A 16,763-nucleotide genomic window follows, 5' to 3' on the forward strand; every position below is an offset into this window, starting at 1 on the left:
CATTTCACAAATACACTTAATAATGGAAGCGAATGATTGAATAAATAAGAGAGAACTATATCCTATTACTCCCATTGCTTTTGTCCCACCACTTTTATTGACTTGCCCATGAATGTATAGACCTCACTTTTGAATTTATCAAATAATTATTTGTTATGAAAAAATACAAATATTTGAAATAAAATAATGAGATCAGTCACATAATTTATTATAAAATCGATAAATTTGAAAGCATAAAATTCTAATTTCGGAAATTGAATGACGGTCAAAGTTTACTTTTATTTTATGTTAAGTAGGGATTTTGTATGATCATATTAACATTTTAGTGAATAAAATTTCTAATTTTGCTGGATATGATTTGATCTTCATTTACTTCCCTACTATAAAAAATGAAATGCTCACAATTTATTCATAACAAGCTAGGGTTAACATAATTGCTTCTATTTGATTGAAAATGGACAATGAAAATAGCCACGTTGCAGAAATTAGAACAGTTTCTGCTCTACAAGTTAATGAATTATTTTTGCGTAAAATTCTTGCAAGGAATAATTCATCCATGGATAATTCAGTCGATGTCCCTTACCAACGGAGCGTCGGTGAAATTCCATTCGAATGGGAGTCACAGCCAGGAACCCCTAGACATCATCATCTTATACCAAGGAAAGAGATTATCGTCCCTCCGATCAGGCCACCACCGGCTTCTTCATGGAATGGCCAAGAGTTTGATGGGCCATGCAATACCGATATGTCAAGAGAAACAAAAACTTGGCTTTGGAAGAAATACAAGAAAAGTTGTCAAGGTAATAAAAAGGCTAGAGCAAAATCTCAAGGAAATTTTGAGTTTGATCGTTTTTATATGTCTTCATCAAGTAAAAATTCAAGATCCTCATCTTCAACATCTTCCAATGGGATTTCATCAAGATTACGAAGTTTGGCTGACTTGGTTAAATGGGCTTTCTAATCTTTTTTTTTTATATATATATAAACTTATAGTACATTTTTTAATTATAAATTAAGGAGTGCTTGTTATAAGTAGATTATGCCTTATGCTAAAATGGACGGACCTTTCATTTTTTGATCTATTTTTATTTCAGGGCAAGTTAATTTCATGTTATAATACTATACTTTATTAATGATAATTAGTTTTGTTTTTTTTTTTTTTTCTATCATACATAGAGTTCAAGAGGAAAGATGAAACAAATCGACTTCTTTCAATGATTTTATTATAATATACTAATGGAAAATCTGAAATTTTCGTTTCTAATTTTTGCATTAACATTTTCATTTCCTTCCAGATACAGATTACTATTTATTGATAACTTCTGTTGTAGTCCGTTGATAATAATCATGCTTTCGTTCTGTCTGACATTCTTATAAAATTTCATCAGTAATAAACATAATATTACATATTTATGTTAGTGAAAATCACCTAGACAAATAAGTTGGACAAAATAGATATGGAGTCAATTAATATATTGGATTTGAAAATGTCCAAATTTTCCATTAGGATTAAGCTTAATTACGTCTGGTTGCTGTCAATTGATTTTTTTTTTTTTTTGTTGGGGATAATCTCAAGGAAGTTGATTTTGAGGATGAAGCTGACATTTCAATTCGCAAATTTTACTTGATAAAATGCTGAATGAAACTATTCAATCAAAGGTGGGACCAAAAATTGCACAGTGCCAAAAACTGTGTGGCAAAGGCAAAATTGACATTAATGTTCCTCCTCAAATGGATCATATTGCATTGAAATCTCAACTGAATTGAAGATGAAAATAATTTTGCTTGTGTCATTGTTTGTTTCTTTACCTATTCCGTCAACAACGGTTTCGTACTTCCCTTTGCATGTTGACAAAAAGATATGGAGTTTTGCACCTTGGTTTCATCTTAACCCGGAAGTATTCTTTCACCATGTTTCTACCAAGGTTTCCATTATCAAGATCCAGAGATAATATAGAAGTTTGTAATTTATGGATAGATCGACGGATTATAAGAAAGAAACCCAAATGATAGTGAGATATTAAAATTTGAAATTTAATTCAATTAGTTTATGATATATAACAGGTCTGAGATTTAAATTCAAACATTTGTAAATTTTTTTTATCTTTAGATAGTGACTTTCTTTGTAAAGAAGTAACAATAATTTTATTATTTTGGATTTTTTTTTCCTTTCTAATTTTAGTGGACAATGTTCTAGTTAGCCAACAGTGGTGTGTTGAATTTTTTTGTTCCAATGATCAAAGAACAATTGTTGACAACCTCGGATATAAAAAAAATTCTAATTAAACCGAAATCTCTTCTTAGACCCTCAATTATTGCCTTTTTTCCCAACTATTTAAAATTTTAAGTTCATGTGATTTTGCCTTGGAGTGCTAATTTTAATTGGCTAGTTAACAGGTTGTAAAGTGATATTAGTTTCTTTGGCTATTTTCATCAAACAAGCCTACTCAATCTTAATTCATTTGTCTCTAGCTTTGGATGACAGATCCTTCAACAACGGAAAAAGTTGTAGAAAAGTACAATTATTGGCTCATTTTTCTGCAACAAAATAATTGAAAAATATTTGCATTGCGTCATACACAAGAAGTATGAACTGAATTTCATTGGAATTATAATACAGGTTTGATTGATTATTAACTCTCTTTATAAAAGATAAGATCTAAGATTCGATCTTTTTTTTTCCTCTTATGTATTAAAATGAATTTCATTTCATTTAATGAGATCTTGAGATTTTATATAAGTTAATATATATTATATTTTCTAAACGAGATTGCAATTTGTGATAAAAAAAAATGTGTTGTAATTGTTAAAATTTAAATTTTAAAATTATTAAATATCAATTTTTATGAATAACGGTGTGAATTATTGAATTAAATTTTAGATTCTTATTCAGGTTAATATCTTCTAATAAAACATCCCATCAAAACTTCAGCTTCTCCTGATTCTAATTCTACTGCCATATTTTCAACCATAAAATCCTGCAAAGTTTCAGGCATCAGATATGTTTTTCCTATGAATTTGTTGCAAACCGGGATGCAACAATGATGGTTATGAAAGAATGGAGATTTCATTGATGTGTTGAAAATAGAGTAAGGTGACATGCCAGTGAATGAAAGTTAGTTGGTTAACATACAGGTAGGCATATAAAAAAATTGATTGCAATCTATAAATCTAATAATTACATATGGTTTTCCATGTGATATAAAAGTAGTACGTAAATGTATGAAGCTAGAGCAGTCCAACTACTTGAATCACCCTTAAAGACATGAAAGTCAAGTAGATCAGAAAAAGCCCTCCTCCCAGGACCCCATCAAGCCTCATATCTCTCATTGGCAGAACCAAAAGTGCCCATAGCAACGCAGAAACTAGAAAACCCAGGGTTTCCAGGAGATAAGGATCTGTAGGGATCTGAACTGGTGAAGGGTATCCATACCAGGCAGAGCCAATAAGAGACAAGCCTAAACCAAAGAGAATGTTGAAGATTGGGCCAGCATAACAGCCTGATATAGCCACTTGTGCTCCTTCTGGACCACCATTCAATGCCATTGTCAAGTTGGTTATTAGATCTCCAAGTGAGTTGCCCCAAGCAAGGACGGTCAGACCAAGGATAGACTGACTGATCCCGAGTATGTAGCCAAGTGAAATCAATAAGCCAACCAATTCTTGAGCTATAAAGTAACTCCAAATCACACTCATCAAGAACCCTCCAGCTACCCAAGGGAACAAGCATTTCTTTGGTGGGCTAGATTTTTCAGTAGTAAAATATGCAAGAACCCCAAATGAGATTCCAAACAGGAAACCAATTCCATTGACCACCAGATCTGTCTTGAAGGTCAGATTGTCATCTTGAAGGTCCCAAAGTGCAGATAAGAGAATCGGTGCCAATGTCACTGAAACAACTGCCACTGGCTTAGACCATCTCTCTTGACAAATAATTGGAATTGTCAGTCTCCTTGGCAAATAAAGGGGCATCTTAAGGATCCAAAGCAACATACTGCAAGTAGCTGATATTCTTAAACAAAAGCAACATTGCCTGAATTGTACTTCTTTTTCTTCAGGTTCCAGATTCCCTTCCTCTAAACAATCAATCTCCACTCTCTCAATTCCATCTAAAATGGGTATGCTCAAACCACCGTTATAACTTGAATCTGAATCCATGTTGTCGGTGCCACCAGAATTCCAAAAAATATAGATGATGTAAACAAGGATAACATAAACAATATACAGCGAAAAAAAAGCCATTGCTCCCCAAAGATTGATTTTCCCATAAATCAATATCAAAATTAAGGATGCAAAAACGAGGAGGAGGTAGCAAACATCTCTTACAAAGGCAGGTTTGTTAACCTGAATTCGTTTCCGGTGCAACAAAGTGCTCATGGTTCCGACCACAACACAAGTTACAAACAAAGCACCACCCAGAACTGTACTCAGGCCAATGTCCTCAGTTCCACTATCCATGAAGGAGACTATGCTGGAAAACACATCCGGGGCACCATTACCAAGAGACAACAGTGTGACGCCAGCTAGTGTAGGTGATAATTTTAACAGGCTTGATAAACTTCCAAGAGAATAACAAAAGTATTCAGAGGCTGTGTTTGCCAAAAGATAAAACAACACAAGGAGCCAAAGAATTAGAAGGCAATAACCCAACAAGGGAAATCTTCCAAAATTGCAATAAAAAAGGTAAAGATAATCAACATAGCCTTGAGAAACACATGGATTTTTGAACTTAAGGTAAGAGCACTTGGCTTTGTAATCATCTAAATTCTCCAAGCCCTTACAGTCTTGCTGATTATTACCAATATTGGAATTATAGCTGCTTAGAACAAGAACTCCTGAAGATCTGAAACATATCATCAAGAAAACAAATGCCACCAGGAGAAATGAAATATTCAAGAAAACGATGTACCTCTTGCTCTTGTGTTCAGATACAAAAACCCAAGTACCCATACCAGAAACTCTAACCAAAAAAACTTCTTCCAGGCACAAAAATGTTTGTACTAAATCATGATCAAGGAACTCAATTGGACTGCGGCAATCAGGGTATAAAAGATTGAGCTAGGATCAAACTCTTGTTCTCTATTAGCTAAGCTGGAAAGAGAGAAGCAAATCCAAGACAGGAACTAACCTTTTGCATGTGCTGTTAAAGCAGGTGATCTCTCAGGAATATTTCCTGGTTTCACAACAGTTTGGAGAGTTCTACAACGTGGGTGAAAATTTTATTTCTATAGGAGTTGTATAGCGATTGGATTAAAGAAACGATTATACATAATTAAGCACACTTTTGTCTCTTAGTTGCACCAATAACAGCAAAGCAAATCGTACACGCGGTAGTCCGTATGAAGGGAATATACGCGTGAATCTGAAGCCAGTTATGAAGTGTGAACACGATAATTGTTTGTTCCCAATTTGACATTAATTATAGCCACCATCATTTTTAATTATATAAGCCTCGTGTGGAAGGTACTAACTATGTTTATTTCAATCAAAAAAAAAAATTGAACATACAATAATAAAAAAGGGATTGGTTCGATCGATAACCATGTTTGTTTTAATAGTTAATAATAATTTTAAATTTTAGTATTTTCAATGATTCTTATTGATAATAATTTTAGTATAATATTTTTTTCAAATCAGTAAATATTAAGGTCGGGATTCAATGGTAAATTAAAATTTTAAAAAAATGGTGTTAACGAAAATTAAGCAACAAAAACAATCGGCTATGAATCTAATTGGCCCAAGGAAAATAGGCCTGATCTGCCCCGAATTCGGTAGATTGAAAAGTCTAATGATCCATACTATGTTGGGCCATGCCCACATTATGCCTTTCGGATCCTATAATCCAACCAAAACGATAATTTTCTTTTTCTCATCTTGCTTTTAAAACAATACCCAAATAAACTCTTTTAAATTTACTAAAAAATAAAACAAACGTTCTATCTTTTATTACATCACAATTATGAATTTTTATTTTATTATAATTATATTATTAAATCTTAAATATAAATAAATAAAATTTAATTATAAAAAATTTTAAAATAATACTCTCAAATACTTATTATTTAAATAAATTTAAATAAATTTTTTTTTGTAGAAATTAAATATTTTAATTTAATTGTAACAAAATAAAAATTATTGTCTTGACATTTGGATACTTACGCAGAGCCTTACATCAAAAAGGAAAATCTCAGTTCTTCGATGTCTCCGAAGCTTTCTTAAAAAGTTTCGAATTTACTCCGAAACCCATCTCTCCAATTCCAAGATTTTCATCAAAGACTCTCGCTTTCTTGATTTTTGTTTTTTAATTTTGAGATATAATGGAGTCTACCATGAAATTATCGTCTTCAATAATATTTCCAATAAATTCAACTCCAAAATTGAATAATTGTAACAAAATTTCTTATGGTTTTGGATCCAATGGAAGGAACAATAAAATCTGCGCCGTTTGTTCCAATGGCTCTATATCTGCCTCTGCTTCGCACGGGGTTAGTTCCATTTCTTTCCTTTCTCCTCTTTTTACCATAATTTTCATGTTTTTCATATTAAACTGTGATGGGTTCTTCAAAATTTATTAATTGAAAATTTGTAGAATGAAAAGAGAATCCTTTTTATTTTAATTTGAGCCATTTTTGTTTGTTGAATTACAGTAGATATTTCCTTTGGGAAAAATGCTACAATATGTGAATTTATTTGCAATTTGTTTTTCCTTCTTGGGTTTCTTTTGATTTGACTTAATTCAAAATGTTAAAATGTTGAACTTTAAATTTGTACATAAAAAGAGTATGATAGAATTGGTGTTAAATTTTAGTTTTTTGCTCATATTTATCAATTGTTTGGAGTTTTTTTTTCTACCATTTGCTTTTGCTTTTTAGATGCTTCTTATGAAGAATAAAATGCAAGTAGTAAAAACCAAGAAGCAAAAGTAACAATCACACAAAACCTTGATGATTTGGAAAGCTTTGTTAATGTTGTTTCTATTACGGTGCTTCTTTAGGTTTATTGAAAATCATTAGCAGATGGATGTCCTAATGTTGTTTCTTGTGGCTGCTTTGATTTCCTATACTATTAAGATAATTGTGCTGTAGAGTAAGTAGAGTTTCATCATTATAAGCGATGTGTGACTATTTATAATACTGATACACCTTCAAGATAAGTCAGTTACCGGTGTGTGTAATGGTAATGGTAAACTCTGGTGTTACAGGCTGAGTCAAGGGTAGTGGGAGATGCACACAGACGAATAAGCAGTCTGGAATCTCTATTTTGTTATGATAAGCCTATCCCAGAGGAACGAATTGAAGAACCTGTTGGGGTATCTTTGGCTGAAAAAATAGTTGGAGATAATCCCCGTTGCACTGATTGTGAGGCCAAAGGTGCCGTCCTTTGTACCACTTGCTCTGGTTCTGGATTATATGTGGATTCAGTATTGGAGAGCCAGGGTATCATTGTCAAAGTCCGCTGCCTAGGTAAATGAATTCTTCTTCAAAGATTTCCTGTTTGTAAATGGATGTTTATGTAGTTAATATTCTATATCTGTCAAGTTCTTATTTTGTATTGCTATAGAAGGCAACCATATTCTATCCTGAAAGCCTGATTCTGCATGATAGACCGATGGAGTTCTAAATAGGATCCTTGAAACCAGTCTATTACAAGGAAATTCTTTAGTTACGTTTTTCTGTTTGATTTGGAGGGAAATAACAAAAGGATCTTTCGTGAAATTAAAGAGGTTTTGATGTGAATCATGTGATTAAAGTAGCACTGTACACTGATGCTTCTGTGTTAAGTAAAATTCAATGTATGATGTGGATCTCCTCATTGTAGGTCATTTCTTGCCTTAAGGCTCCCATATCTTGCTTTTGTACAATGTAAACATTGTGAAATAGAAATTTTCACGCTCCTCAGTGGAATGCATTATGTGTTTACATTACCAAAATGAACATGAGACCTTCAGTTGAGTTCATCACATGGATTGACTTGAGTAATCTCCCTATTAACATTGCAAATGCAGTTTTTTTCCTATCACCACAGGCATTCATAGAATACAAGCTTGTCACTGCTACCACATTTGTCCGCATTGGGGGCCACTTGTGTTTTCTTATAATGCATTCACTGTTCATTTTTCATCTTCTATCATATTTTAACATGTAAACTTTTAACAACTTCATGTGTTCTAAGTTTTTGTTAATATGGTTTTGCTGTTATACTTATATGTGGCCAATATTTTGTAATGGTATAATATTTGTTACTGTTCAGGTTGTGGAGGAACTGGCAATATTATGTGCTCAGAATGCGGTGGCCGTGGACACCTAGGATCCAAATAACTTGTGGTTGGCCCCACTATCTTGGAAAATTTGTGGTAGCCTTTTATGTGTAGAATTTACACATTGGAATTTCATTCATTCTAGCCTTGTAATTTGTTCACAAAATTCAATGTCCTATTTTGATAGTCCAGGATAAAAGAAATTAAATTAATGCATCTGACTCATGCAATTTTCTAATGGTGTTTGCCTTCATTTTAAAATCCCTTTGGTATGTTGATTGATCCGGAACTGCATTTGCTTTGTGCTGAAATGTATGTCTCTATTGATTTCCCATGGTACTTGTTCATAAATAATGCGTTTAACTTTAAACGCGGAGCAGTGGTGGAAAATATATTCATTAGATGAATTCTTCTATTGCATTGAAAATGCTCTGTTGCCATAGCAATCTGCTTTCTTTTTGTCTATAATGAGAAAATATTCCATTTCACATGCAGTCTATCTTTTTAAAAGATGCTCAAACTTGCAACAGTAATGTATGGAATTTACAGTGAAGAAGATGCAGAATTCTTGCTACCAAACAGGCCTGCCAAAATTGTAAGAATTTTGTAGACCGCACGATGAATCCTTTGGTTAAATTCCCATCTGCTCCTTCTATAGCTTCACATTGACTGTTATACTTGATATCTCTGAAGCTCTTGAATGCGAATTGGGATTGTTGCATCAAACCGAAGGTTTTGAGGGTCCTCAGCATAAGCAACATAGTAAGCTGAAACACACGCTTGTTGCCAGGCCAATGCTATCCGACACTGTCAAACCAAAATAAATGTGCTTATAAGTTTCATTATAGGAAATGTTGCGAACTTCTCAGGCAAGGTTTACACCATTACCTTGAAATAGCCGATCAAGAAAGTGTAGATGGAGACTTCTGTTGCATAGCTCTTGTGAATTATGAGCGCCCATGTTCCTCCGGCTAGGGCGCATATCGAACCGACTGCAACCCCAGAGAAAAAACAGAACACCCCTGTAAGGTCAGAATCAATCAATGAAACCAATCCTGCCCTTTTGAACATTTCCCATGTATCGGCTGATGCCTGCACAAAACCTTTGTTATAAACCCCTAAATGAACAAACCCCCAGCGATTCCCATAAGTTATTAGAGCTGAAGCGACTCCTGAGTAGCAATTAGCACATGAGAACAAAAACTCGTCTTTGTACCCAGCAACCAAATTGATAGCTCTGGCTGAGCCCCGAATGGTTACAATAACAGGAACAAGCGCTGAGCCTATGCATACACTTCCTACCAAATGCTTGACTGTGTCGCGCAAAGCAATCCGAGTGTTCATGTCAACTCCACAAGCAAAATTCACGTATCTGACACGTGAGATTGTCACATACAGCATGTTCTTGATCACTTGCATACTCCATGTGAAAGTAAGCAGGATTATTATGATGAACAAGATGTCTAAGCTAGTTCCTGTCGCGGTTGCTCCTCCAATTCCAGTCACCAAGAAAGAGGAGTAGAGTACACAGGTTATGATGGATATGGTAACAAATGTAGCAGTTTTATCGGGAGGAAAAGATGTGGATACTGTGAGGATCTTGGTTGCATATTCATATCTGCGATTGACCCAACAGGCATAAAGGGATTGGATCATGCCAGAAACTACTGCAATTGTACCGACTGCTAAACTTACCGGAGAACCAATTAATACATGGAGCACACCAACTGCACATGTTAGCAAGGGACTAAACCAGAAGGCCGCTTTTATGGCTTTTGATGGATTGTGAAAAGAGATGGATTGCCATATAAAAGAAACAATTCCAGCGGAAGCTGTTGAAACAAGAAGTGGAGGGTACCATTTGTTGGGGTGGAAACGATTGGTATTGCTGGAATAGATGAGGCCACGGATTGTTAAGACGATTACTAAGATTGAGACTATGAACAACTGAATATAGAAAACGATTTGAAAGAGCTTCCTTATGAATTGTCCCGCCACTGTTGCTGCTATCTTGATGCTTGGTTTTTGTATCTGCCAGTGCCAACCAGTTGAAAGAAAAATGAAGCAGAAACAAAGAAGGAAACAGAAAACAAGCAAGCAGACCTCCTTGAGAAGAAAATGGAAGAAGGTTAAGATACACGAATTAATGAAATGAAAACATTAGGCAGATATTTCAAGCAGAGAGCCTTGATGGGGAAGAAGAAGAGGAAGAAGAAGAAGCAAGAAGTAAAATAAGCAATAAATGGGCTTGAAGAGACCTTGATAATGCTTGATATGTACATTAAAGGATAAAAAAACAAAAACCTTTTGCAAGGATACAAGGAAAAAGGTCAACCTAAAGCCTCTTATTGATAAATTGGTGATGACTGGTTGGTTACCAATCCCATCACAAAAAACATACGTAGAAATTTTGGTTATCGGGTTAGGTGAGCGACAAATGGCCTTTGGGAAGAGGGACCAGAAACCAATTAAATTTTAAACGTCGTAGAAAGCCTAAAATTCAGTTTATTATTTATGGCCAAATTCAATGGGCTAGGAAGAGCTTTTTAATAAAAAGTTTATATGGGATACATTGTCCGAATATATATATTATCATTTTATTTATTTATAATATATAAAATTTATATATTGATAATATATTAAACATAAATTTTTTTATAAATTAAGATACGATACTTATGAATAGCATTTTTAAAATAAAATCTTGAATACATTAAATTAATAGATTATAGAGTATGCTTTTAGAAACTATCACCAAAAAATTAGGTTTCTGCAAAATTTAAAAATATTACTAGGAAAAAAATTGTGCATGCCTCAAAACTTTGATTTCCAGAGAAGATAATTATCTAATTTATCAGCTATTTGCTGGTATATACATGGCTCTTATTGGACAAAAAAGAAGTCTTCAAAGTTGAATGTGATCAATGCTGAAAAATTATCTTATTCTAATGGCTAAGTTTATAATATACGAAAAAATGAAGTGCGATTAAAGTTCTTAACCCCTCTTAAGTAGATTTGATGAAATTACATGTTACAATTATACTAAAGTATTTATAGAATCAATGTTTTCTTCTTAAGAAATATGAATCATTGAATAAAAAAATTATTTATAATTTTCTTTTCTTTGCACCAACCATATTGTAGAAAATTATTGTTCAAGATCCTCTTTATTGTCTTTGTTGCAGAACCAAGAGATATATTATCCAATTAAAAGTTTAAGAAAACTTGGGAAAGTTATGATATGTGAATAAAAGATATGTTAGGTACAGAGTTCTATAAATGCTGAACCATAAGCCAACCAGTTTCGAGTAAATGACATGGGCAATGATAGGTTGGCCTAGGGTTGCATGAATCATGTGCCCTAACCAAAATACTCGTTGTTTAGCACTTTGGGTCCTCATCTGTCATATTTAATTTTTCAACCAAAAAGCATAGGTTGTCACCTTATGTTCGATGTTTACATGTTTACAATGATGTTATACCTTCCTCTCTGTTGATGCACTTCTAGTTTTGGTTAAGGTCTGTCAAATTTATCAAGAGAAAGAAGATCACAAAGACACAGAACTAAGAATTTCGGGATGTGCTCAAATATTCACATTAATGAAGTATTTAAGGAAAAGAAAGGAAAGAAACGAGAGAGAAGAGAAGAGAGCAGAAAAGAGAGTAATGAGATAGTTGCATACCTAATTTCATTCTCTTTTTATTTTTTATGGATACTGACCCGATTGCTTGTATAAATAATTATCTATTTTAAAATCATGTGTAAATTATAATGCTGTAGTCCGATGTGATGACATGACTGTCAAGGTATAACACTCTTGCTTTTTTTTTTTTTTCCTTGAATTTCTTTGCAAATAATTTTTCCATGTAAGTGGAAAAAAGATTTTTTTTTCTTTCTTTTAGCTAGAAAAATTCAAGTTGAATGGAAGAATTGTTGGAAAAAAAATGTCTTCAATTTTGAGATGCAATTATCAAACCACAGATGTAAAACACACGATTTTACATTTGAGATTAGAGACTTTTTTTTTTTTAGATAACTTGGGGGAAAATAATTAAATAATTCTATCAAATTTTTTCTTTCTTTCTGCTTTGGACCATCCAGGCTGCTGGGGAACTTTAGGCCTACGCCTTACTCAAAATTTTATTGGGTTTCTATCAAGTTAAACGACCCATATGAAGCTGCCCAACTTCAACTGGACCAATCAAGTTCTCAGGCCTAATCTCCATTTTTGCATAACCAAGTAAAGCAAAATTAAACAAAAAAAAAAAAAAAAAACTTCCTGTAGAATATGTTGAATGCTTTTCATTTTTTTCTTCTCTTTGGTAAGAATATTGACTGCTTAATGCTTATCATATCTTTCAGGTTTAGCAGCAGCATCTGCCGAAAGGGCAATTTGATAAAAATTCAACAATTTTGAACTTGTATTCTTTCAAGTTTAATTCCACAAATACCCTACAATAATCCAATCTTTGTCCCACATAAACCATAGGCAAAATAGTAATTCAATTACCCAACTGGTACTAAAAGTCTTTTCCTACCAAACAAATTGACGGGGTGACAGATGGAGGCCTTCACTTCAAAGTAAGGAACCCTCCAAAAATCTAAACCAGACACTTCCATGTGACCTTTTCATTATTCCCTCAATCTTAACACAAATGCCATTAAAACCATCCCTCCAGTTTTTTTCTTCATGACAAATTTTTTTTTTCCAGCTAAAATGGACATCAAAATTTTCATGATTTCATTCACGGTAACCTCACTTCTGTTCTCTGTTATATTCATCCCAACTAAACTAAGCATCCCTATTACAAGGTTCAATCCAATGACAACCATGAACATTGTACAAAAATCCAACAGGACATATCCAGTTACATTTGCCTACTTAATCTCAGCATCCAAAGGGGACACTATGCAGCTAAAACGCACCATGCGCGCCGTGTATCACCCTGGAAACCAGTATCTGATTCACCTGGATTACGATGCACCTGCCTGGGAGCACAGGGAGATTGCAGAGTTTGTATCAAATGACCCAGTTTTTAGCATGGTTGGTAATGTTTATATTGTTGGGAAACCAAACTTAGTCACTTATAGAGGTCCAACTATGCTTGCTACAACTCTTCATGCAATGTCAATGCTTTTGAGATGCTGCAAATGGGATTGGTTTATTAATCTTAGTGCTTCTGACTATCCTTTGGTAACTCAAGATGGTATGGTGAGTGGCCTTGTTTTGATGTTTTCCAACAGTTTTTTCTTTCCTATCTGTTTGTAGATTCATATAGTTTTGTTTTGCAGGTTTAGAATTTCTCTTTCCGATGATGATGTTGTGAGTTCATGACTTTCATATTTTTTGGGGTTTTTCAGATCTGATTCATGCCTTTTCTGGTTTGCCAAAAGATCTCAATTTCATTCAGCATAGCAGTCACCTGGGTTGGAAACTGTAGGGAATTTTTTTTTCAAATATTAATCATTTTGCCATTTTTTACTCTAATTCTTTTATTATATTATCTTTACCATGATATTTTATTCTGTCCTGTTAAAAGAATATGAATTCATAATTAAAAAAATTTTTTTTGCAGGAACAAGCGAGGGAAACCTATAATAATAGACCCAGCGCTTTACAGCCTCAACAAGTCAGAGATATGGTGGGATATTAAACAAAGGACGCTGCCCACTGCTTTCAACCTCTATACAGGTTTTTCTCCATAACTCTTTATTTGATTATTTCTCCAATGTCTCCTTAAAATTTTCTTTGAAAATCTCAAAAAAAAAATTCACTCATCTCTGCCATGTGAGCTACCGAACAAAGTGAAGGGACATCACAATGAAAAGTTACATAGTACATTCACATGGTACATGCCTTCGAATTTATTAGGGAAAAATTTTGGAATTTTGTATAACTGGGTCCTTGTGTTTTTGGCATATTTTTATTAATTAATTTATCTTTTTCCTTATTTTTTATTTATTGCCATTGACAGATATATTGAAAATCATCAATTGAAAATACTACCAGAGGTTTAAACTCCATAGTTAAAGATCATAAGACAAAACCAAAAGGCAATGATTTCTTTTTTTTTTTTTGAAATAAAAAGGCAGTGATTTCTTTGAAGATGCAGAGGATGTTTTTACTTTTTATTGTGAATTTGGCTTGATTAGGCTTTTGTTGGTGCTTCTCACATGACTCGTGGTGGGTAAGGTTGGTGAGCTGTTGCTAGCTGGGAGATTGATGTAATAATCTCCCACTAAACAGGGCCCTAACCAATGTTGCTTGGTATTCCATCATTCTACCAAACTAGCCTTGTAACTATGTTGGGTTTGACCATGATCATTGAATCACCAAACAGTGCTGTTAGTAAATCAAATCATATAAACAAATTCTATTTCTTGATAAGATCTTTGCATTCTGTTTGATTCCAGGAAAGATGAAAGGAAAGAAAAGGAAATTTCTAGTTTTATAAGTTTGATGCATTATACTCTTTGAAGATTTTGCATGGATTAGTTTCTTTTGTTTTCATTGACATTTAGGCTATCATATTCACCAAGAAATTTATAATATTTGACATTAAATTTTTATAATTATAGGAGCAGGGATAGATTGCAAAAAACCAGACTACATGATCTAGAAAATCCATGTGCCAATGGCATATATTCCTGATTTGTTCAAATTGGAATACACGTGCTATCCTGTCTCGTACAGGGTCATTGATAAGTTCTAGACTATATTATAAAGTATAAACGTAATTATGAATTAAACTCTGTGGTTCCCTAAATAGTCAATCTGATGCAGAATGACAAGCAAATTTAGAGTTGATTAAACAATGAAAGATGCTTAATTAGAAAGTTCTTTTTTTTTTTAGCATAAATGAGGTCACAGCTCGGGGATAGGGTAAAAAAATTATTAGTATTGAGATTTGAATGTGATATGTACTAAATGTTATTTTTTAAAAGTAATTGTATGAAATAATTAAGCTAAACACACAAAAGTTTTTTATGCTGTGGAAATGTCAATTAGTGCATTTTCTTATGAACTTGCATATGCTACTCTTGAAAACCTGATGACTGACTTAGAACTGTTGGGGGTGATTTTTTGGGTTTGTAATAAGTTGTGGCCTTGGTGATGATGGTGATGATATAATTACGTTAACATCTATTTTATGCTTAAAAATCTTTATTCAACTCAAATAATCCACAATTGATTTGTTTATAAAATGGGTAACCAAACTTACAGCTTAGGCAAGTTCATATCTAGTTGGTATTGGATTTCTTTTTCCTTTTACAATAATTTTGTGCTGGAAATATTGTCATGATTTCTTTAAAAAAATTCAACTTCAATAAAGTTATCTTAACATAAATCCTCATCATTTCCTTCTTAACAACAGGATCAGCTTGGACTGTGATCTCAAGATCTTTTGCTGAGTATTGCATAGTGGGCTGGGACAACTTGTCAAGGATTTTGCTCCTTTACTATACCAATTTTGTGTCCTCTCCTGAAGGTTACTTCCAGACATTGATATGCAACTCTGAAGACTATAAAAACACAACAGTCAACCATGACCTTCACTATATTACTTGGGATATACCTCCAAAGCAACACCCTAGGTCTCTAGGACTCAAAGATTTCAGAAGAATGGTTCTGAGCAGCCGTCCATTTGCGAGAAAATTTAAAATAAATGACCCAGTTCTTGACAAAATTGACAGAGAGCTTCTCAAGAGGAGGTATGGAAAATTCCCTTATGGGGGTTGGTGTTCTGAAAGTGGAAAGAAACAAAGAGCATGCTCAAGTTTGCAGAGTCAGAATTATGGTGTTTTGAAACCTGGAGCTGGGTCTAGGAGGTTAAAAACTTTGCTAACAAAAATTCTTTCAGCAAGGAATTTCACTAAGAGGCAGTGTAGACTGTAGGTGAATTTCTTTTTCTCCTTTAAATGAATGAATACAAATATAAAGTTGTTTTTTTTGTATTTGGTCCTTTTTAATGAAAATCATTTGTGTTGATTCTTGCAATGAGCAGCAGCTGAATTGCTACTAACTAATACTCAAGGTGATGTATTATAAATTTGAGAAAAGAAGAAATGAAAATCAAAGAGATTTATGAAGGAAAATCAACCAAAAAAGATAGAAATCTATCAATAAATTAAACTCAATAATGCTTACATATAGCAAAGAGAACAAAATGTAATTTCACATGACAAGAAGATGAAAAGGTTGCTCAAGATGCATGATGAAATTTTTAGTGACAAAAATCTTATGAGGCTTTGACAAAGGGCAGTAGTTGTTTGACTAACATGTGTGCTGTAGGCTGTAGCAAAAGGAGAGTCAGAATTTGATCTTTTCTTTTGATTGTGGAAGAAACCCAGCCTGCATAAAAAAAAAAAAAAAAAACAAGGATTTTAATTTTTAAAACACCCCCTTCTTATAAAAATCAAAAGGACTAAGATAAAATTTACTATTAATTTTTTATAAAGTAGGTCGCAACCTGAAAATAAAAAAAGATTATAAGTATTAAAATT

At 33.4% G+C, this 16,763-nt stretch overlaps 3 protein-coding genes and 1 pseudogene across 5 annotated transcripts; 2 read left to right on the plus strand and 2 right to left on the minus strand.

Moving 5' to 3' along the window:
- Positions 1-3,136: 3,136 nt before the first annotated feature.
- LOC111295464 (cation/calcium exchanger 2 pseudogene) lies at positions 3,137-5,261 on the minus strand (annotated as a pseudogene). Of its 2 annotated transcripts, XR_016327385.1 has the most exons (2): positions 5,129-5,261; positions 3,137-4,589 (listed from the first exon to the last, which is right to left on the minus strand). The product of XR_016327385.1 is annotated as a cation/calcium exchanger 2 pseudogene, transcript variant X2 (transcript). The 2 variants fall into 2 exon arrangements; XR_016327384.1 differs by having other exon boundaries at positions 3,137-5,255.
- Positions 5,262-6,144: 883 nt separating this feature from the next.
- Positions 6,145-8,495, plus strand: LOC111295113 (uncharacterized). The gene is made up of 3 exons (XM_022888484.2): positions 6,145-6,485; positions 7,202-7,463; positions 8,251-8,495. The coding sequence occupies exons 1-3, from the start codon at positions 6,318-6,320 to the stop codon at positions 8,316-8,318; spliced, it is 498 nt and encodes a 165-aa protein (XP_022744219.1). The 5' UTR covers positions 6,145-6,317; the 3' UTR covers positions 8,319-8,495.
- A 145-nt stretch (positions 8,496-8,640) lies between these two features.
- LOC111295112 (protein PNS1-like) lies at positions 8,641-10,494 on the minus strand. Its single transcript, XM_089743175.1, has 2 exons — positions 9,146-10,494; positions 8,641-9,064 (listed from the first exon to the last, which is right to left on the minus strand). Exons 1-2 carry the CDS (start codon positions 9,911-9,913, stop codon positions 8,930-8,932), a joined length of 903 nt encoding a protein of 300 aa, XP_089599301.1. The 5' UTR covers positions 9,914-10,494; the 3' UTR covers positions 8,641-8,929.
- A 2,299-nt stretch (positions 10,495-12,793) lies between these two features.
- On the plus strand, positions 12,794-16,343 carry LOC111294447 (beta-glucuronosyltransferase GlcAT14A-like). The gene is made up of 4 exons (XM_022887750.2): positions 12,794-13,465; positions 13,620-13,695; positions 13,835-13,950; positions 15,635-16,343. The coding sequence occupies exons 1-4, from the start codon at positions 12,949-12,951 to the stop codon at positions 16,153-16,155; spliced, it is 1,230 nt and encodes a 409-aa protein (XP_022743485.2). The 5' UTR covers positions 12,794-12,948; the 3' UTR covers positions 16,156-16,343.
- Positions 16,344-16,763: the final 420 nt, after the last annotated feature.

The sequence above is a fragment of the Durio zibethinus genome, chromosome 14 (genome assembly GCF_047325235.1).
Source record: "Durio zibethinus cultivar Kanyao isolate XHJ-2024 chromosome 14, ASM4732523v1, whole genome shotgun sequence".
Classification (NCBI taxonomy): Eukaryota; Viridiplantae; Streptophyta; class Magnoliopsida; order Malvales; family Malvaceae; genus Durio; species Durio zibethinus.

Coding starts and splice junctions, on each gene's coding strand:
- LOC111295112 (XM_089743175.1), bottom strand. CDS start 9,913: ATGATCCAATCCCTTTATGCCTGTTGGGTCAATCGCAGATATGAATAT. Junction 9,065..9,145: donor TCTTGATCGGCTATTTCAAG/GTAATGGTGTAA, acceptor TTGGTTTGACAG/TGTCGGATAGCATTGGCCTG.
- LOC111294447 (XM_022887750.2), top strand. CDS start 12,949: ATGACAAATTTTTTTTTTCCAGCTAAAATGGACATCAAAATTTTCATG. Junction 13,466..13,619: donor TCCTTTGGTAACTCAAGATG/GTATGGTGAGTG, acceptor GGGGTTTTTCAG/ATCTGATTCATGCCTTTTCT. Junction 13,696..13,834: donor AGTCACCTGGGTTGGAAACT/GTAGGGAATTTT, acceptor TTTTTTTTGCAG/GAACAAGCGAGGGAAACCTA.
- LOC111295113 (XM_022888484.2), top strand. CDS start 6,318: ATGGAGTCTACCATGAAATTATCGTCTTCAATAATATTTCCAATAAAT. Junction 6,486..7,201: donor CTGCCTCTGCTTCGCACGGG/GTTAGTTCCATT, acceptor CTGGTGTTACAG/GCTGAGTCAAGGGTAGTGGG. Junction 7,464..8,250: donor TGTCAAAGTCCGCTGCCTAG/GTAAATGAATTC, acceptor GTTACTGTTCAG/GTTGTGGAGGAACTGGCAAT.